This window comes from Manis javanica, chromosome X (genome assembly GCF_040802235.1).
Source record: "Manis javanica isolate MJ-LG chromosome X, MJ_LKY, whole genome shotgun sequence".
In the NCBI taxonomy this organism is placed as follows: domain Eukaryota; kingdom Metazoa; phylum Chordata; class Mammalia; order Pholidota; family Manidae; genus Manis; species Manis javanica.
Window position 1 is genome coordinate 97794544 of NC_133174.1, and position 21916 is coordinate 97816459.

General features: G+C 36.9%; 2 protein-coding genes across 2 annotated transcripts in view; both read left to right on the forward strand.

Moving 5' to 3' along the window:
• Positions 1-8877, forward strand: part of RADX (RPA1 related single stranded DNA binding protein, X-linked) — a 78415-nt gene extending 69538 nt beyond the window's left edge. Inside the window, 2 exon segments of the mRNA XM_073227525.1 lie at positions 3728-3788; positions 3790-8877. Of these exon segments, the coding sequence (XP_073083626.1) occupies positions 3728-3788; positions 3790-3856 (128 nt within the window). The 3' untranslated portion in view covers positions 3857-8877.
• A 3601-nt stretch (positions 8878-12478) lies between these two features.
• The window catches only part of RNF128 (ring finger protein 128), a 133684-nt gene continuing 124246 nt past the window's right edge, over positions 12479-21916 (forward strand). Inside the window, exon 1 of the mRNA XM_017656003.3 lies at positions 12479-13209. Within this exon, the coding sequence (XP_017511492.1) occupies positions 12804-13209 (406 nt within the window). The 5' untranslated portion in view covers positions 12479-12803. The remainder of the gene's footprint in view (positions 13210-21916) is intronic.

Below are 21916 nucleotides of genomic sequence, written 5' to 3' on the forward strand. Positions count from 1 at the left end.
AGGTTCAATTATCTCCTGACCCACCCCTTACTTGCTACTTGTATAAATTGAGCCTGTAAACAATAAACTGTGCCAGCTTGATCAGACGTCCTGTCTTGCTGGTCGTTCTTTGTGTCCCTTGCTTGTTTCATTTCTGCAGGCGTCTCTGGCACACTCCACGTTCATCCCGCAGGCCGGGACAACTGGCGCCCAACGTGGGGCCCTGGGACTCCTGCTGAAACGTCTGCTCGGAAGCCCTGGCCAGGCATTCTTCTGAGTCATCACACGGGTATTCACCTAATGTCGACTCTGCGTTGAGGATCACTGCGGATCACTCGTCCGTAATACACATCCCGGAGAGGTGAGTAGACGCATCACCCAAGCAAGCATCTTAGATACCTCTTGTGAGTTCTCACTGATCCCCTCCCTCTAGTTTGCTGCCGCGATTTATTCCTTGTTTTGTCCTCTGGTTGTTCCTCTCTGAAAACCTTGTTCTTACTTTGGGCTAATGGTCGTTCACCTCTAGGGCCTGCACAAGGGACTCTGACTACAGAGTCCCTGCCCTAGAGGGTCCGAGCAAGCAGATTATACTTGCCGACTGTCCTACATAAGCAAGGGCTCGCCTGAGCTGATGAGAGTGCCTCCAGTAGTTCAGAACATTGGCGTGGTTGCGGCTGCATTAGTATAATTCCAAGTTACATAGAGTTGAAATCCCAGCCGTCCTAATGGGCAAATCACTGAACTCCCACGAGGTATTTCTTAGCAGACTCAGGGAGTCCCTCAGGACACGAGGAATAAGGGTTAAGAAAAAAGATTTGAAACGTTTCTTTGTCTTCCTAGAAGATGTCTGTCCTTGGCTCCCTCAAGGAGGGACCATTAGTGAAAAGAAATGGCAACGCGTGGGCGATTGCCTTCAAGACTATTACAGAGCTTTTGGTCCAGGAAAAGTGCCTGTGTCAGCATTTAGCTATTGGAATCTCATTAATGATATCCTGCGCGTTCATCGCGAATGGCCCGATTTGCAGAAAGTTGTTATTGAGGGAGGAAAAACCTTGAAATCCCGCTCCCAACATTACATGTTTTTAATCCTCACAACATCCTATGCTGCAAGTACTAGATGTGCAGATTAAGGCACAGCAAGGTTGTTTTTTGCTCATTTGCTCAAAATATCACATAAGTAGGCAGAGTCACCTGAACAGAAGACTTACTTATACTTCATGTTGCAGGTGCTATGTAAGTCATTATTTGTAAAAGTCAACATGTGATAACAATTAGAACTTTTATGGTTTGGTTTGCTGCTGTTAGGATCAAATCTGAAGATCTTGAAAGTTTTCTAAGCATCTGGATTAAAATCCATCCTACACAAATAAGAAGAAAATTATATAGTATTAGCAATTGTTATATTCATTGTGCCTTAGTGACCTTGCACAATTTTAAATCATTCATCAGATTTTGTGACATGTCTAGCAGACATGGCTTTACTGTGAAGCTAATGAAGCCTCGGCATGAGGAGCCCTCCCATGCATAGGTCCCTTCCAAGATCCCTTTGGTATTCTTTAGTATTTTGTATTCTTTTTCATAAAAAGGGCCTCCAATTAATATAACCTTCAGGCTTCTCTTAACATAGATGCACTGCTGGCTCTTAGGCACAATTTTGTAAGAGAGATAGCTCTCACATAAAAAGATCAAGAGCACATGCCTTGAAGCTAGATGTCTGGATTAGAATCACTGTGTGGCTTTATGGTACTTAATTAACCTCTAAATGTTTAAGCTTTCTCATATTTAAAATTAGGGTTTTGTTTGTAGCCACTGGTCTGATCCATTAGCTTAGTAGTTAGTGTTTTGAATGAGTTTCCTTAAACACCTGGAGCCAAGAAAAGGAAAAAAAATTACTTTCTAGCTCTTGTGGATTATATCTGTGTTGTAGCACCCCTTCAATGCTTACCCAGGCCGTTTTTGACTCTGCCTTAGCCTTCACTTCCTGCTCTTCAGAGCCTGACGATCAGCCAGAGGTGAACAATTAGTTTTCTCAGACCTTTTATGAGCGTGAGTCCAACACTGGACATGCATGTGGCCTTCTTGATTCCCCAGTGTACCCAGGAGCTCTTTAAAGCCCTGTTCTCCCCCATATCTTTTCCCAAACCCTTCCTCTCAGACTTTTTGTTCTGCCTATTGCTTGTCCCCACATTATACTCTGCCCAAGTTGCCCTGGCTAATGCTTTTGCCTTTATCTGCTTTCAGCAAAAGCCACTGGGAAAGCTACCCCAGTGGTGGGAATGCTCCAAATTAGATGAAACAAAAACAAGCCCTTGCATCTGTCCTAGAGGGAAATGCATGTCAAGTCAAAACACAACCACATCTTTGAGAATAAGGTCTGTGTTCTCCCTCTGGTACTAGCAGCCTTCACCAGGAGTGTGAAATGCCATCTCCATGGCTGCTTTTAATATGGGAAGTTGGCGAGCAATTTAAAACCCCACAGCACACTCTTACCACAATGCAGCAGCTTCTTTCTTCATTAAGTTCTTCCCTGGTCATTTTAAGTTTTTGTCTAGATTTTAGAGTTCTGGAAAAGTTGATTTGAGAGTTTTTCCCAGCTTATATGTTTGCTTTAGTGGAGTAACATTACCCTGAAGTTTCCTACTCTGCCATTTTCAGCGATGTCACTCACTTGATCCATTTTTGATAAAGCTTCTTGATAGTATCCAAAGTTAAGTGTTAGTTAATAAAGACACTTCGTAAATGATTTCACTCATCTGTGGAGTACAGAACAAAGAAAAAACTGAAGGAACAAAACAGCAGCAGACTGACAGAACCCAAGAATGGACCAACAGTTACCAAAGGGAAAGGGACTGGGGAGGATGGGTGGGAAGGGAGGGATAAGGGGGAAAAAAAGGGGGGCATTACTATTAGCAGACATAATGTAGGGGGGTGGGGCATGGGGAAGGCAGTACAGCACAGAGAAGACAAGTAGTGATTCTACAGCATCTTACTACGCTGATGGACAGTGACTGTAATGGGGTATGTGGTGGGGACTTGATAATGGGGGGAATCTAGTAACCACAATGTTGCTCATATAATTGTATACTAATGATACCAAAACAAAAGACAATAGAAAGCAAGTGTTGGTGTGAATTTGGATAAAAGGAAACCCTTGTACACTGTCAGTGGGATTTTGAACTGGTATAGCCACTATAGTCTAGTAAACAGAATGTTCCTCATGTAATTGTAGATTAATGATACCAAAATAAAAATAAAATAAAGCCACTTCAGAGGAAATATACTTTAAGAGAAGCTTTAATTCCATGTATATATTTTGCTCTGTCTTGTAAATTTTGCAAATAATTGACAATTAAATTAAAAAATAGGTAAATGTATCTTCTACTTCTTTGAAGTGTAACAATCAATTGTTTACTTGGCACCATATAAATGACCTTGAAAATGTGTAGATTTACTTTGCTCCACTAATAAAAATTAGAAAATAAAACTAACCAAATACAGGTTTGTAGTACCAGCCCATATCTTGACGTTATTGGTAGCATCTGTTTGATGTGTTCACTGTTACTACAGTAACTGCAGAAGTTACTATAACATAACATTGATGAATGTGTGTGATGAATTGTAGGGAAGAGGGAGAAGATGAGGCCTAGTGTTAATATTATAAGGGAAAAAACCATCAGCTTCTGTGATACGAAGGACAGGTAAATATTTAACTATTTTACAATACTTACCGTCTGCTTTTTACTTTTAGGTGATGTTATAAAAGCAGCAAGTAAACTGGATAGACTGCATGTCATTGCGATCTTGGATATCTAATTTGGGTAACAATAAAGTAAAAGTCTATTTGCATAAAATTTATAGTCCAGATAATACTTCTTAAAAATTGGAAAATGAAGTTATTACAGGTTATAAAGAAGGCACAGCTTTAAAGATATTCTATCATTTTGTTTGTAATTTCAATAACTGTCTCTCAGCAAGAATATTACATAAGCTCTAAAGTTAAATGGTTTTATGTTTACGTTGTATTTGAGCTAACATACTTCATTTTAAATTCATTACTGAAAAGGTCATCAAAACAATTTTTGTGTATCAGGAAAATTTAGTGATAATTTGTGTTTACTGTTCTATTTGTGAAGTATACCTTTATTCTAAAGCCTCAGCATTAGACATCCTGACTACAAGAGTAACTTTTCGTAGACATTTAACATCCTTCCACTTTTATTCACTTATAATGGGAAATGTTGAATTGCTAATTGAAGATTAAATTCTCCTAAATTGGTTAACCTGCTTTGTCACAAATAAGGTAGTTTCTGTTATTTTCAAAAACACCCATGGGTTGTTATGGTCCAATTGTTGTGGTCTTTATTTTGGTCAGCTGTACAATGAGTGTGCTAACTTGAATTGTTTTAAGGCTTTCCACTCCCTATTTTGGCTTCATATCCTTTGAATTTCTAAGTGTTTTGACCAGTGTGTGGTCTCAAAGCCAGAGGTTACAGTATGTCTATATTCTTGGTATGTTCATTTGTAATTCTGGTACATGTAATGTGAGTTTAGTGAAATTTTATCTCATATTAACATTTTAAGTGCTTATTTTGGAAGTATAAAACAGAAACTAAGGGAATTGGTTTTATTCTGGTTGTCTGTTATACTTTATTTTAACTATAAATGGCTATTCCATATTTGCAAGGCCCTGTGGTTGACATCTGTGGTCAATTAGATAAGCCAAAAAGACCATCACGAGTTAAAAGTTATTCTGTATCAAGATGAATCTGATTGTAGTTAAGCCATTAACTTGTGGGGTTTCCTTCTAGCCCCATGGTCTGTGACTTCATCTGCTATACATTTTAAATGTATTGGGCAGCTTACATACCTAAAGAGAGATGCTGAAGTTGTTTGTAAATGTATTCAATCTTTTGTTCTTTATAATTGGGTTTAAATGTTAATTAAAATAGTGAATCCTCATGTTAAAATTTTGAGTGTAATATTGAAGAAGTTAAAGCACAATAACTTTTTTGGTCTCCTGTCTTATTTTGAATGTACTTGATGTCTTTACTCCATATTTCTGGATTATGAGAGACGTACATGTACTTGTTAAAGAAACCAATATGATTCTTCATATGGGTTGAGGACTGTTTAAGTGAAATCTGGGTTTTTGTATTAAGCTATTATAAATTTTAAAAGGCAATTCATTATGATTGAGATTTTGTGCCTCTTTATCAGGGCCCCTTACACTCCCCACCCAACCACCCCAACCCCTCCCCCATGGCAACCACCAGTCGCTTCTCAGTATCAATGAGTTTTGTGCATTTTGTTTTGTTTTTAGATTCCACATAAAAGTGAAACCATAAAAGATAATTCAATTTTAGTGCCACATAAAGGGAAGAAGTTAATATTTAAGTAGCTATAGACTAAGAACCTGACATAAAAAGTCTCTTTCAAAACTACAACTTGAACAAGGTGTAATTTCTGTTCTCATATGGAATGAGAAATCTGAGTTATTTTTTTAAATGTAGGATCTTTATAAACAACTTCCCTGGCAGTTTATTTAATATACTAGTAATGTTTCTAACCAAACTTGGAGTGAAATATCTATGTCCACATTTCTGGCTGTTGCATAATTTGATAGCTACTATGTCAGTTTCCTAAGAACAATAGCAAATTACCATCAGAAGAACTTATCTTCAAATGGCATTATATATTCATTAATTCCAAAGCATTGCAAATATACCACTGTGATGTTACCTTCTTATTAACAAATCAATTAGTAAATTATGAAATATGACAGTCTACAAGACAACCACAGTCTCTCACTGAAGTTTCTGATTTTAGATGGCACATGAAATATACACAATGAAACCCTTTGGTAAGCTATTGAAGAATCTAAGCACATGTTCTTTCTGCCACTTTTATTTCTTCGTTGGAATTAGCCTGCATTCATTTTATTCATATTAAGAAAAGGGCTTTTAAGAAACTTAAAACCCTTATTTGGCAACATTGACATTTAATGCTAGATACCTTCTGCCAATATGGAGCATAGATTATAATCAATTCTATTGTTTTGAAGTCATTTATCTTGTTTATATTTGAGCTGGATGTTATTTTACTGTTTATCTTTTCAGGTACATTTCCTTTTTTTTTTTCTTAAAGCATTCCTACCCAGGAATTTGCAGGTATACTGATGGGAGGTGAATTATGTATTAGTCCTGCTTATTTCAGTAATCATTTCTTTAGTAATTTTAGGAATTTTAGGAAAAAATATTTAAAATTAATAAAAATGATTTGGGGATTATTTTAAGATTTCAGGTATTTGAGATTATATTTAAGTCAAGTTATATTATATTTGTGTCAGGTTTCCAAAATAGAAACATTAGATATAAACTTATCTCTTGGTCCTGATCATATCATCCACACACCATATTATCCCTCATTCTTACACTATTATGTTGATACCTCTTCTAGCTCTGTTTTGCTTTCTTTTATACTAATGATAACAGGTAGATTTTGAAAAAACATTTAAAGCTAGCCACAGTTCTGTCCCTAAACCCCTGTGGAACCTTATGGAAAGCCACTTAAACTGCTTGATCTTAGTTTCCGTACTTGTAAAATTAGCAAAATAATGATCCCAGCCAGTTCTGATTCTTTTGGTTTATTAACACAGTTATTAGAATGCCAAAAATGTCTTTGTATTATATTCGTGTGCTTCATGAAAATAAAGTTTTCTTTGAAGAACATTTTAAAGTTATGATTAGACCATTATCAATTATAGCAGCTCATTGTAAAAAAAAAGTATTTTATTCCCAGTTCTTTTTACTGCTAGTGTTCTTTATAATTTGTTGCCTATTCTATTCAGTGATTTTTTTAAAAAAACAAAAATCTGAAGTATTTTATGTTTTTTAAGTGATATGCACATTTTCATTGAAAATCAAGCAACATTCTTAAAAGAGTTCAGGGGTATCTATGGTGCTGTTTTGAGATTAGTGCGTCTGGCTCCTATTAGTTTAGGATCTAGCAGCTGCCCCTAACAAGGCTTTAATATCTATGCTGTAGATGGGGAACTGAAACAGAAAAAGACTATAGGCACACCTTGGAGACATTGTGGGTTTGGTTCTAGACCACCACAATAAAACGATGACCACAACAAAGCAAGTCAGATGACTCTTTTGGTTTGCCAGTGTATATAAAAGTTATGTTTCCATTACAATCCATTAAGAGTGCAGTAGCATTCTCTAAAAAAGCAGTACATGCTAACCATAATCTGAGCTTTCAGAGAGTTATAACCACTGATCTCAGATCACCATAACAAATATGATAAAAATGAAAAAGTGAAATACTGTGAGAATTATGCAATGTGACAGAGACATGAAGTGATCCAATGCTATTGGAAAAATGATACTGATAGACTTGCTCAACACAGGGTTGCCACAAACTTTCAAGTTGTAATAAAAGCAGCAACTGTGAATAAGCACAATAAGATGAGGTATACCCCAATAATTTGCAATCACAATATAAGTTGGTCATGTGGACAGTAGTACAGCATGGAGAATATAGTGGATAATTTTGTAACATCTTTCTATGTTGATAGATAGTAGCCACACTAAAAGGGTTGAGGATTTAATAACACTTGTAACTGTTGAACCCTTGTGTTGTACATTTGAAACCAATATAAGATTGTATGTCAGTGATACTTTAATAAAAAAAAAATGAGGTATGCCCATAAATGATTTAATGTAAAATTGTCAAGGCAATTAAATTGTAAGGTCAGGCTTATAACTCCAAAGTCTGTTTCTTTAAACTTTAATTTGAGCAGAAAGTAAAATACTTGGATAATAAAACCTCAATTAGTGTATCAAGTCGCTATGAGATAAACTTCTCTAAATCCTGGTACTTATAAAATAATTAGCCAAATTATTGCAGCATATATCCAAATATTTAAAGCCCACTCTGTAGCAAGCACTGGGTGAGCACTAGGAACACAATACAAGCAAAAACAGACATGGCCCCTACTCTCATAGAGCTTGCAGTTCTGTGTAAGACATTCAAATAATTGCACAAATAAGTGAGATAAATGCCACAGAGGAAAAATATGTGGTTTATATCAGAGATTTTTAACAGAGGAGGCCAGGCAGGGGCAGGGAGTTGCTGAGAAAGTGTTCCCTGAGAAAGTTTTCCCTGAGGAAGTGAACTTGAGGTGCAAAGGACTTGCAGCTCAAGGTGTGTTTGAGGACTTGAGTGAGAACAGATAGAGCTGGGGTACAGAAAAAGTGGGATACAAGATGAGATAAACAAATAGATAAGGGCTCTTGCAGGGTATACAGAGCCTTACAGGCCATGGTAAGGATTTTAGTTTGTATCTTCAGAGCACTGGGAAGCCATTAAATGGTTTTGTGGCCAATATACACCATGATTTGATTTGTGTTTTAGAATGATCACTGTCTGCTGGAAGGAGAATGGATTATAAGCAGGTTGGCAGAGAATGCTAGTTGTACCCTAATACCCATTCTCCATTTTTATAGTAACAGTTGTCTCAATTTTTAGCTGGGCATATGGCTACCTCGAATAAAGAATAAATTTCCCTGCTTCCTTTGTAGCTAGATATGGCCTTGTGGCCAAGTTCTGACTAATGGGAAATGAGCATAAGTGATATGTTGTTTCTGAACCATTCCCTCAGAGGTTACAAGGGAATGCTTTCTTTCCCTTTTGCCCCCTTCCTTCTGGCTAAAATGTGAGCATGGTGGTGTGACATCGTGGATCATGCAGAGAAGAGCAACTGCGCTAGGGCTGTCAGCACAACCAGCTAGTAGGAGCCTAGGTCCCTGATCCTGTGAAGTTGCCGCACCAGCTGTGTACTGCCTGACTTCTTTGGCTGTTACATGAAAGAAAAATAAACTTCTGTCTTCTTTATGCCACCATTATTTTGAGCCTCAGACCAGCCAAAGTTAAAGTAAGGGGACCAGCTAGATGACAAGTGAAATTGAAAGAAGTGGATATAGTCCATATACATTTTGGAGAGAACATTAAAGTGCAGATTCAGACACCTTGCCTGATTCTAATGGTCTACGTCTTTACAAATTCCCACTGAAATAAAAATAATTCTATACATTTCCCTGTATGGCCCCGGAAGATGACTGGTTAGCCAGAGATGGGTAAGATTCCTCAAGGGAGGAACAACCTAAGACAGGCACAGTCGCAGGAGGGCCATCAGGTGAGAAATTGGGGATCAACAGAGGTGAGGCTTAGAACCTAACCCCCCCCTGTTTTGAGAGAAATCTTCTGCATCCGTGGATGTTTTGTTGCCCTTGTCTAGCTTGGATTAATATTTAGTCTATAGGCACAGACCTGATCATCTACATTTGCCCTCTTACAGCACTAAATTATGTTTTCTACCTTTATCTGGCATCTACCTACCACTTCAGCTTTTTATTAAAAAATAAATAAAATAATAATAATAAGAGAGAAATGTGGGATTCACATATAAATCAAGTATAAAAATCAAACGAATAATCATATCTGACTTGATTGTTTATAGTTCATGATGCGTGATCAAAACTGAAAGTTTCTGTGATATGACTGCCCTTGCACTGTTCACCATGTAAGAACTTATTCACTATGTAAGAACTTGTTCATCATGTAAGAACTTGTTCATTATGCTTCAGAAGATTGGAGACTGATGAGAATTAGGCTTGGGGTTGATTAATGATTGTGCATTGAGTCCCCTATACAGAATTTTATTGTTGTTAACAACCATTTGATCAATAAATATAAGAGATGCCCTCTCAAAAAAAAATAATAATTCAAACAGTCAAAAAGTTCCTTCCCCACCTCCCAAAATCACAAAGAGAATGTCTTAGTAACCAAGTAAAATGTAGATGACTTTCAGGTATTTTTGCTGTCCTATTGTCCTAGGCATATTTGACTTTGGGCACCAAGTGTTTGAAACAGTACTATATAGCAGTCATTCTCAAACTTGGCTACATACTGGTATCACCTGGAGAGTTTCAAAAATTAATTAAAAATTAAAAATTGATAGTTTCTAAACAAGTTTCATTTTCATGGAATTCTAGCATGTCAGATCTGGAAAAGACCTGTTAGGTAAATAAATTCTAATCTACCATCTTCTATTATGTAAATGAAGAAGTCCCAGAGAAGCTTATATTTTCCAGAGAATATAATACTAGCTGTTGTAGCCAGCTTGTGCAAACTTTCGATTTGTAAGATAACTTCAAAAATGTTCAGAGCACCACCCAAAGTACAAATAAACATCAAACCTTTATAGATTGGGAGTTGAAGCACACTGAGGGTGAAATAAAATAACAGCAGCTAATCTGTCAAAATTAGAACTAGATTATGTACTATTCATCACATATAAGTAGTATAGTCTAAAGTTCTTTAATTGTGAACTGCACAAAAATTACCTGCAGAGCTTTTTTAATATGTGAATTCCTGGATATTTCCTACAGATCCTGATTCAGGATGATTTGGGGTGGGACCCAGGAATCTTCATTTTTAATAATTTCCAAGTGCGTCTAATGTAGTGTTCCACAGACAAAACTTTAAAAATACAGAATAACACTAGACCACTTATCCTCCAGCAAATTACCTTAAAAAGAATTAACAGGAAAATTGTGTTAATGAGTATTTATTGTTCCAGGACTAATTTTACTAATCTGCAAATTTTTAAAACACTTTTAAAACTATCTTTGTAACTTAGAACTCTCCCTGAAAGTCATAAAAGAAAACATAAAAGCACTTATCCACAAGGTATGTAATGCTGGTTACCATACAAAATCATGCTCTTCAACTTCTAGAGCAATTTAAATAGTAAAGTTCTCTTAATACACCAGTACTGCCACAAAGCGTTTGAAAGTTGTCATTTTTTAAGGCATATAATTATTTAACTTGTGTAAAAAATACAGTGTGAAGATTTAAAGCTGCTATGTTAAGATTATTTAACAAAATTTGACTTCTAATGAATTTAACTTCTCACTAATCTGCTTTTAAACTGTTTCATGAGAAGTTTTTCCTTTAGAAGCAATTTAATAACTGGTAGAAAAGGTTAAATCAAATTTCTAGGACTTTACTAATTATTTGCATGTTGAATTTATTGTAGACATCTATTAGCAATCAGCAAACTAATGGTTTGACAATAATAAGACTTCTGTTTACAGTTTGATGGCTTTTTTTGTCTAGTGAGTACAGGCTGTATTACAAGTTTTAACATCAAAATGCTAGTGCTCATAGCAAAATTATAAACTATTCGTGTTTACTCTTTAATAGACCATTAGCTGATACACAAGACCTTTTAATTTTTCAGTTCAATTCCATGACTATTAAGTGATTACCATAGGTAAGGTGCTACTAATGCCAGGTACTGTGGGGGAGGGGATACACAGATAAGTAATTGACAGCTGTAATATGATAGAAAGGCTTATATTTGTATTGTACATCTGTTGGGATTTGTTCATCAGCTTCTACTGCAGATTCCCTGAATTCCTTCCCTCTACTGAGCGATGTTGACTGTTGGTTCCCACCTGCAGGGTCCACTCCCACACTAATATCTCAGATGCCAAAGAGTAGACAAGAAAAAGGGAGAAGAAATAGCTTCGTTGATCATTTCCCTCAACAGTTGTCTCCTATTTGCCTATTTTCAGTTGCCCTGTCCCTTTAACTCTAGTAGTCTTCCTGATTCCAGACTTCGGACTATCAATTATGCCTGCCTTCTTTTTGACCTGGTGTCTTTCTGCTTCTCTGATGCCTGTTTTTCTAGTTTGTTGACTCTTGACCCAATCAGACTCCTGATATCTTTGTTGATCTTTTTGTCCATACAACCACTCTTTCATCAGCCCTTGGCACACACTGCAATCACCCTATCCTAGCAACTTGCCCAAAACAGTTGACCCCATACCAATATATGTCCGACTGTCCAATATACTCCTGATTAAAAACAGCTTTCAATAAAGGATGCAATGAAATAAATCTGTCTATATATTTGAAAGAACTAGAATTAAGAATTCTAAATGTTAAAAATTAAACCTTGAACAGTCTTTTGTTAGAGTATAACACATGGGGCACAAAAATTAATGGAATACAGCAGTTCATAGGTATCAATCAACAAATATTTGAGTGCCGACCTTGGGCAAGGCATTGTACTTGAAAGGCTCTCTAGCCACTGAAACATGTTTACCTTTTAACGAATAAACAAGGTGGCAGAAGATATTCCTTGGAGATCCTGTTAAGAAAAATTCCACAAGGAAATAAGAGGGGGAAAAAAGCTATAAAATAAATTCTACTAATGCTATTGCAATTAAAATTATAGATCCTAACTTACTCCTTGCTGAACTGGTTGATAGCATATTTCAGCAGGGCTTGGAAAACCAGTTTGGTGTTTTAGATATTCTAAGAGAGGTGACTTTCAGCCTTGTCATGTGGGATTCCCAAGAGTCCAGTTCCTCGTTCCAATCCACTCCATGTTTATGAAAGTGCATTAGCTGAAACAGTAAGGAGAAAAAAATGTCAGGGCAGGAAGTCATCCAATCCTGATAAGTTGACATGTAGAATAATGTTGATGGTGTTATTTATTACTAAGGTAGTCCTGGTTAAGGGTTACCTGTGTGTACAGTTGGAGGAGGGGCAGGTAAAGGGGAAGATAGATAACTAAAGTGAAATAGAGCCGCTGTATTCAGAGCTTATGTTGCTAGAGGTGAGATCAGTTACCTACTTGCAACTGAAATTTCAAACTTCTGCTTCGTGGGGACCTGAGTGGACAAATGGTGACTGATAGGTGGGAATACCAGCAGACATCTTAAATTTTATGCTCAAATGAATGAGCAATGAACCAAGTGAATAGGTCCAGTTGTTTTCGGCTGCTTGTAATTTTTACCTTTTTATTTGAAATCACAGCGTCTTTTTCAATGAATGCCTATGTTACGGTGACTTATTACAATGAAACCAGCAACTATTCTACAACGGAGACTTGTGATTGTGGTGTTTACGGATTAGCCTCACCAGTGGCTAATGCTATGGGGGTGGTGGGCATTCCTAAGAACAATAATTACCAAGCTTGTGACTACAACACTGAGTTTACTAATACTAAGAATCCATGGATTGCACTCATAGAAAGAGGTAATTGTACATTTTCAGAAAAAATTCAAACAGCCAGCAGAAGAAATGCTGATGCTGTTGTGATTTACAATGGTCCAGAGACTGGCAACCAGACGATACAGATGGCAAATTTTGGTAAGTAAGAATCAATTCCCAAAGAGGATTAATATGTTTATCTTAAAATGGCATTAGAATCCGGCAATGAGGTTGTAAAACAATTTTACTTCAAAATTTCTTGCCCATAGCTACTTGGAATTACTTTACTATTACTTAATTGTTCATAATTCATTTGTTTCAAGGACAAAAGCAATTAATGAAATGGTTCTTGTTTTCTTCCAGGACTTTGTTAGCTGTTATTTTCTCAGTGCATATTATATAATTGCTTTTTAATAAAATGTGCCTTTACCTATAAATATTAAAGAAAACAAACATTTTAATTTCATTGTTAATTTGTACTTTTCAGTTTGATACATTTTCTCATGCACAAAGTGTATGCATTCAAGTATGCGGTAGCTGCAAAACTAATTCATTATTAAAATTAAACAACAGCATATTGTAAGTGTACAAAATGTTTACAGAAATGAGAATTTGACTATCTGCTGTATGCATGTGAAATTTGAATCTGGGACTAACACATTTACATCTACTCTTAAGAACATTATACATTGAAAAGTATATGGCAGAAATAACACTAATTTACATCAAAAGTAAACATTTCCTTTAGAAATATTTACTTATGACTTTTTAAGTAAATATAATCATGTGGTTTATTAACTTCGTTTTGGAATTGACTTCTGACAATTACTGTTTTTATTTTATTTATTTTGTAAAAAGTGCCATGTCCCAAATAAATGGTTTTTAAACCAGTAGAGAAGTAGACTTCTGACCCAAGGTTTCTGTAATGTGGGTGGTTATGGGTATTTCTGGCCCCAGACTTGGCCAAAGAAAAAAAAATGGTAATAATTTCAAATAGGGTAAAAGCTGGCAGAACACAGTATCAGGATAATTGGTGTTACCACCAAAGTTGGGCTCTGAGAAAATTAATGTAAATTAAACATACTTCAGAATTTTAAAAGAGAGAAAATCAAATTTGTGTTAAGAATAGCAGAGTGACTGGAACACACAGGTTATATACATACAATGTGGTAATTTAGTACTAAAGTTTGAAAAACAAGCTGCTTGTTTCTCCAGGTTTTGAAAACAGGTAAAATTGTGTTTCAGCAGTACAAAATTATTGAAACATACAAAATTCTACTTGCTACCTTTTGTAACATATCCTGGACTTTGTCAGAACTCAGGCACTCACATTTTTTTCTTTTGAACTTAAGAGCACTTCATAAGCATTCCCAGCATGTTCCTTCTTTTTACAAGTGACTTTTATTTTTGTAAAAATAAAATGAGGGAGCTTTCTCACGAAAACTAAAACTCAAACTTGTTCTAAGGAACCTACTTTGTTTCAACTTAGAGATTCAGAGTACTCTGTTTCTTTTTATATGGATGGTCATACTCTGTTCACTCCCCTGCTATTTTTCAAGTATAAACAGTACCAAACTAAATAGTAGTCCATTTTCAAAACTTGTTTTGCAACATGCAGTAGGGACCAACATCTAGTGGAATGTAGGTACCCGCCACTGAAGTTAAAATATTTGCCAAAGGTCACTTACAGTAAATGTCACTTGAACATATGGTTCTGAGCAAAGTTTAAAAAACAGCACAGCTATATTTATTATTCAATATATACTTCCAATATAATGAAGTCTACATGATGAAACACATTTTTTAAAACTATAGCATTGCCCCTGTTTTAAAATAAGCACATTTAAAAAGATAGCATAATAATAGTATCTGTAATAATTAATATTTATTGTCATTTACTATATGTCAGGCAGTGTTCCAGGGGCTTTATTTTATTTAATGAATATTGATCTTTAACACTGAATGATTTCAACCCCAAAGAATTAAGATGCTAAGTGCAGTTTTTTGCAGTTATAAGACCTGTCAACTAATATGTCATTGGAGTTTTCCTTTCCCCAAAATTTCCTTTATATAGAAACTATTACTTGATACAGTTGAGAAACATAGGAAAGCAATTGTGGATATGAAAACATTATGATCAGCCTCCAGACCATTAAAGATTGAGTCATTATTTTATAACATAAGCCAAAATTTTGTTTCTCCCCCTTTTCATTAGTGTTTTGTTTAGGCACAGAGGATGGGGCAACAACACTTCCTTCTCACCTCCCATCCCCTTACCTTTTATCACTACTGAAAAACCAAACTTTTTAGAAATCACACTGTAGCCCCCTTAGGGTTTGGCACCTTTCATTCTTTCCCAGTTCCCCTTACCTCTTCATTGCTTCAGTCCTATTTTCCACGCTAGGCCTTCCTAGCCTCTGTAGAACGTTGTGCCTCTTCACTTCTTACTGATGTCAACAGAGGCCTCCAACCAGAGGCCACTAGGAACAGACCTGCAGTTGAAAAAGCTGGGGTTCTTGTTGCAGCAAAAGGAGAATGCACACAGTGGGAAACTATGGGACATCTCAATAAGAGGGTGTTAGAAAGGACTTACAGGATTTGGGCTTGCTCTAGATGACTTGAGGAGGGTTTAAGGAAGCAGGTCATTGACCAGCCATCCCTATATGCTTGAAACTGAAGGATTTCCCGGCACATGGGACTTTCAGTGCTAAAACCAGGAAATTCCTAGGAAATCCAAGCTGAGTTGGTTACTTTAACTGGCTTTATTCTAGATTTGGATGCTTTCAGGAAGTGGGGGTTATTCTGTGATTGGATTTCTAAACTGATTTGTAAGTGGGGAAGACTAACTCAAAGATGCAGCTGTAATTGGTAAAGAAGCAATTGTAAGTCATCTTGGCCAGTATGGAAGATGACTGATCACTTTGGTGGGTGGGACATTGTTCTAAGGAACCTACTTCCTTAGTACAGTGTGGGCTAGACACTGGACATTTTTGTGATTGGTTCGTTTTTGTGGGTTGGACACTGGACACTAACAAAACTTCAATAAGGCTTAGAGTCATATTATATAAAAAAATGCTTAATTCAAGAAAATTAATCAAAAAGAATCTCAAATCTATCTAGTTGTATTTTGACTATGTTCAGATATGATTATGGGGTGGTATTGTGTCTTGATCCATCACAGTCACAGAATGACTTTCTCTGATGTTGATGTTTTGTGAAACTCTCTATGTTCAACAAGAAAACACCAAGGCCCGATTGGTAGTGCCAGGCCAGGTCCCAGATGTCAAGGACTGCTTGTCTCTTTTTCACTGACATTACAATACGCCCACACCCTACTGTTGTGCAAATACCCTCTCTTCCCCCATTTTACATTTCTGTGCCTCCCCATCCCTTAATAGGCTTCCTTCAAGGTCCCCAACAAACCTAAGGGATGCTTCTGCACCTCTTTCCTCTCTTGGTTTCCTGATGTGGCTACAGAATGGCCTTACTCCTAGGCCCAGGCTATGTATAACCACCCTTCTAGCAGAATTTTTCTGAAGGGGACTGCTTCTGTCTGAGAAGAGCTCCCACTGAGAAGGAATAATGTATAGCCTATAGGTAAACTTTTAGTTCAAGGTTTCCCAGTTTGCTTGGCAATTTCCAAATGACTTGGTATTTTATGGGGATAGAAATAGAAGGATATGCTTATGATGTCTGTACATAATTATGTAACATCTTGATGACCCTTTCCAAATGCTTCAGAGATAACCATCAAGTTCTGTCCCAGGTGTGCAAGAAAAGTCAGGACTCCTCAGTTACTAAAGCAGAAAATACGAACATGTTAAGTACTTACATGCTGAGCAAACAGGTTTTTGAAAGTTAAAGGTTCCATTACTACATAAATTGCCTTAAGTAATGCTTAGAAATTCTTAGATTTGAATGTAATTAATTTCAGCAAAGTCAGTAATTTGGGAAGGAAAAAATGGTTCTTACATTTTTATAATTTTGACTGTGTCCAATAATGTGGATAACAGGGTGAGGTTTGCAGCATTTCAGAGTCCCCAAAACCACCAATTCCAGAGCAATTAAGTTCATGCTAAGGAAGGTTTTAATCAGAGCAGCAGACTCACATGGTTTTTTTATTGAAGTATAGTTGATACACAATCTTATATTGGTTTCAGGTACACAGCACAGCAAACTCACATGTTTTATAAAAATGTTTTTCTAAAAATGAGAGGAGAGATAAAAACATTACATAAATGAAGAAAATAATAAAAGCTTCAATAAGGCTTAGATTCAGATATATAAATAAAGAACATCTTAGTTCAAGAAAACTAATCAGTTATACTTTAAATGAATCAAATCTGTCTGATTGTATCCATCCCCAAGACTTCATCCTCAGACCTCTGCAATAACTTCCTAACTGATCTCCCTGCTTCTCTTGTCCCCTTCCAAGCCCAATCCCCACACTGAAGTCAAAATGGCTTTTTAGAAAAATCACACCCTGATTAAAATCCTTCAGTAGCTTCCCATAGCACTTAGAGTAAATTCAAACTCCTTTCCATGCCCTTACCCAGCCCTGAAACACCTGGTTCCTGCCTACACTCCAACCTCATCTCTCACCTCCCTGCCCTGTCCCTCACTGAGCTCTAGCCACACTGGGTTCCTTTCAGTCGCTCAATTCCACTAAACTTTTCCCTGCCTGTGAGCCTGAAACTACTTGATACCTTCCTCTTTTTCACTCCCACATCTCATTAAACATAAAGTCCTGTTGATTTGACCACCCAGCATTTCTTAAATCTTTCCACTTTCTCACCTCTGTTGCTTCCTTCTATCCAAGCCCAGGCCAATATCATCTTTCACTTGGACCGCTGAATAGCTTCCCAACGGCTCTCCCTGCTACTCTCGCCCCTCTAGAGTCTTGTCTTTGACCAGCATCCAGAGTGACAGGAAAATGTAATTCAGTCCCAATTAAAATAAAACCCAGCTTCCATGCCATGTTATGCAAGTCCCTATATGATCAGACCTAATTCCATCCCCTCTATTCCATATTACTATGCCTAAACCACTGTGGTCTTCTGTTTCTAAATCAATAAAGAAATATGAGCAAGTTTTTGCACTTGCTATTCCCTCTGTCATTTCTCTTTCATATTCTCACATAATGCTGCCTACAAAAATAGAACCATGTGCACCTCCCCTGGTCTAGTGCCAGCTACTATCATCTCACACTGACTACTACAAATGGCCTCCAACCTGGGCTCCTGCTTCCACTCTTGCTGCCTACCCATTTTCTCTACATGGCAGTTGGAGTAATCTTCTAAAACTATAGGTCAGATCACATCACTCCTCTTCTCAAATCCCCCCTAATGACTTCCCATTGTTCTTCAAATAAAATCTAAACTTTAACATGCCTAAAAGGGCTTGCACAATCTGGCCTTTGCCTACCTTTCCAGCCCAGCAGTGCCACTTTCCCTCTCTCTCATAATGCTTAACCACTCTGACCTTCATATTTTCTTCAACAAATGAAGCTTTGTGTGAAATGCCCTTTACTTGCTTTTCTCCCCATCACCACCATCACTATCACACATAACAGGTTCTCCAAATCCCAGCATAAATGTCTCTTCTTCCAAGTCTCTCTTAACCACAGTATTTTCCATCAAAACCCACTGCTCATTCCTGTTTAAATCTCTTATAGTGTGTAATTATTTTTTTTATTTATTATCTGCCTCTCCCACTTTGTAAGTTCCAGGAGGGCACAGACCATGTCTGTCATACTTGCAATAGTATCCATTGTTCTGAGCATAGTGCAGGGTCTTCACTAGTTGTTGAATGAATCAAAGTTTAAGAAACTAGAAAGAAATTCCTTTTTATATATGAAAAGATGGACATGTTTAAATGAAATTGATTATGTGAATTCAGCAAGCTATTGCCATTTTAAAATTGTTCTAATTTTATGTATACAAGTAATACTTTCACCTTTCAAGAAAAACAGTTAAGTCCCCCTTGATTACCACCCAAATGTCAGTCCTCTCCCAAGAGATAACTAATGTTATTCATTGAGTTGGTAACTTTTCACTTTTTTCTATTAATTTTCACATATATGTCTATAGAAAATACATAGTAAATTTGTGACTTATTAACAGTAATGAAAGTTATCTGTAGCTTGCTTTTTTGACTCAATGGTAGCAACTGGAGTTATCCATGTCAATAAATTTGCATTTAGAGCTAATTCATTCTTTGAAACCACTGCATAGTATTGCATAGTGTACGTACATACATCATTTATTTAACCACTTCCCTATTAATGAACATTTAGGTTTTTTCAACTCTGCTGTTTTACATACTTCAGTGAACATAACTTTTGCTGATACCTAAGCTATTGAAATTGATCTTCTATCATTATTGATGTTGATCTTGCATCTGACCACCTTGTTGAACTCCCATTATTTTTAATAGTCTGTCCATTGGTTCTCTTAAATTTTTTTTAAGATACTAATTTTTTTTGTCATTAATCTAAAATTACATGAAGAACATTATGTTTACTAGGGTCCCCCCTTCACCAAGTCCCCCCCACAAACCCCATTACAGTACTGTCCATCAGCATAAGGTGCTGTAGAATCATTACTTATCTTCTCTGTGTTGCACAGCCCTCCCATGCCCCCCCCACATTATACATGCTAATCATAATACCCCCTTTCTTTTTCCCCACCCTTATCCCTCCCTTCCCTCCCATTCTCCCCAGTCCCTTTCCCTTTGGTAACTATTAGTCCATTCTTGGGTTCTGTGATTCTGCTGCTGTTTTGTTCCTTCAGTCTTTCTTTGTTCCTATACACCACATATGAGTGAAGTCATGTGGTGTTTGTCTTTCTCTGCCTGGCTTATTTATACCCTCTAGCTCCATCCATGTTGTTGCAAATGGTAGGATTTGTTTTCTTCTTATGGCTGAATAATATTCCATTGTGTATATGTACCACATCTTCTTTATCCATTCATCTACTGATGGACACTTAGGTTGCTTCCATTTCTTGGCTATTGTAAATAGTGGCGTTTGGATGTAGAGTTCTATAGATGTCTATTGGGTCCATCTGTTCTAGTGTGTTGTTCAGTGCCTCTGTGTCCTTACTTATTTTCTGTCTGGTGGATCTATCCTTTGGAGTGAGTGGCGTGTTGAAGTCTCCTAAAATGAATGCATTGCATTCTCTTTCCTCCTTTAGTTCTGTTAGTATTTGTTTCACATATGTTGGTGCTCCTGTGTTGGGTGCATATATGTTTATAATGGTTATATCCTCTTGTTGGACTGAGCCCTTTATCATTATGTAATGTCCTTCTTTATCTTTTGTTACTTTCTTTGTTTTGAGGTCTATTTTGTCTGATACTAATACTACAACACCTGCTTTTTTCTCCCTGTTGTTTGCATGAAACATCTTTTTCCATTCCTTGGCTTTTAGTCTGTGCATGCCTTTGGGTTTGAGGTGAGTCTCTTGTGAGCAGCATATAGATGGTCTTTGCTTTTTTATCCATTCTATTACTCTGTCTCTTTTGATTGGTGCATTCAGTCCATTTACATTTAGGGTGATTATTGAAAGATATGCACTTATTGCCATTGCAGTCTTTAGATTCATGGTTACCAAAGGTTCAAGATTATCTTCTTTAGTATCTTACTGTCTAGCTTAACTCGTTTATTGAGGTATTTTAAACACTGTCTGGTGATTCTTTATTTTTCTCTCTTCTTACTCCTCCTCCTCCATTCTTTATATGTTGGTTGTTTTATTCTCTGCTCTTTTGTGTTTCCTTTAACTGCTTTTGTGGGTAGTTGATTTTATTTTTTGCCTTTAGTTAGTATTTGGTTGGTCTGCTTTCTTTGCTGTGATTTTATTTTCTCTGGTGACATCTATTTAGTCTTAGAAGTGCTCCCATCTAGAGCAGTCCCTCTAAAATACCCTGTAGAGGTGGTTTGTGGGAGGCAAATTCCCTCAACTTTTGCTTGTCTGGGAATTGTTTAATCCCTCCTTCATATTTAAATGATAATCGTGCTGGATACAGTATTCTTGGTTCAAGGCCCTTCTCTTTCATTGAATTAAATATATCATGCCATTCTTTTCTGGCCTGTAATGTTTCTGTTGTGAAGTCTGATGATAGCCTGATGGGTTTTCCTTTGTAGGTGACCTTTTTCCTCTCTCTAGCTGCCTTTAAAACTCTGTCCTTGTCCTTGATATTTGTCATTTTAATTATTATGTGTCTTGGTGTTGTCCTCCTTGGGTCCCTTCTGTTGAGGGATCTGTGCACTTCCGTGGTCTGATCGATTATTTCCTTCCCCAGTTTGGGGATGTTGTCAGCAAATATTTCTTCAGAGACGCTTTTTATCCCTTTTTCTCTCTTCTTCTTCTTCTGGTACCCATATAATGCAGATATTCTTCCTTTTGGATTGGTCACACAGTTCTCTTAATATTGTTTCATTCCTGGAGATCCTTTTATCTCTCTCTGCATCAGCTTCTATGCATTCTTGTTCTCTGGTTTCTATTCCATCAATGGCCTCTTGCATCTTATCCATTCTGCTTATAAATCCTTACAGAGATTGTTTCATTTCTGTAATGTCCTTCCAGACATCATCCCTTAGCTCTTGCATATTTCTCTGCAGCTCCATCAGCATGGTTATGAGCTTTATTTTTAATTCTTTTTCAGGGAGATTGGTTAGGTCTGTCTCCTTCTCAGGGTTTGCCTCTGTGATCTTGGTCTGTATCAAATTCTTCTGCCTTTTCATGGCAAGAGAGGTATTTGTGGGTAGCTGGCATGTGTGTTGGCTAAAAGAAAGTCCCTTCTTGCTGGTTTGTGGCCTTACTCTCCTGGGACAACAGAGACCCCTAGCGGCTTGTGCTGGGTAGCCACA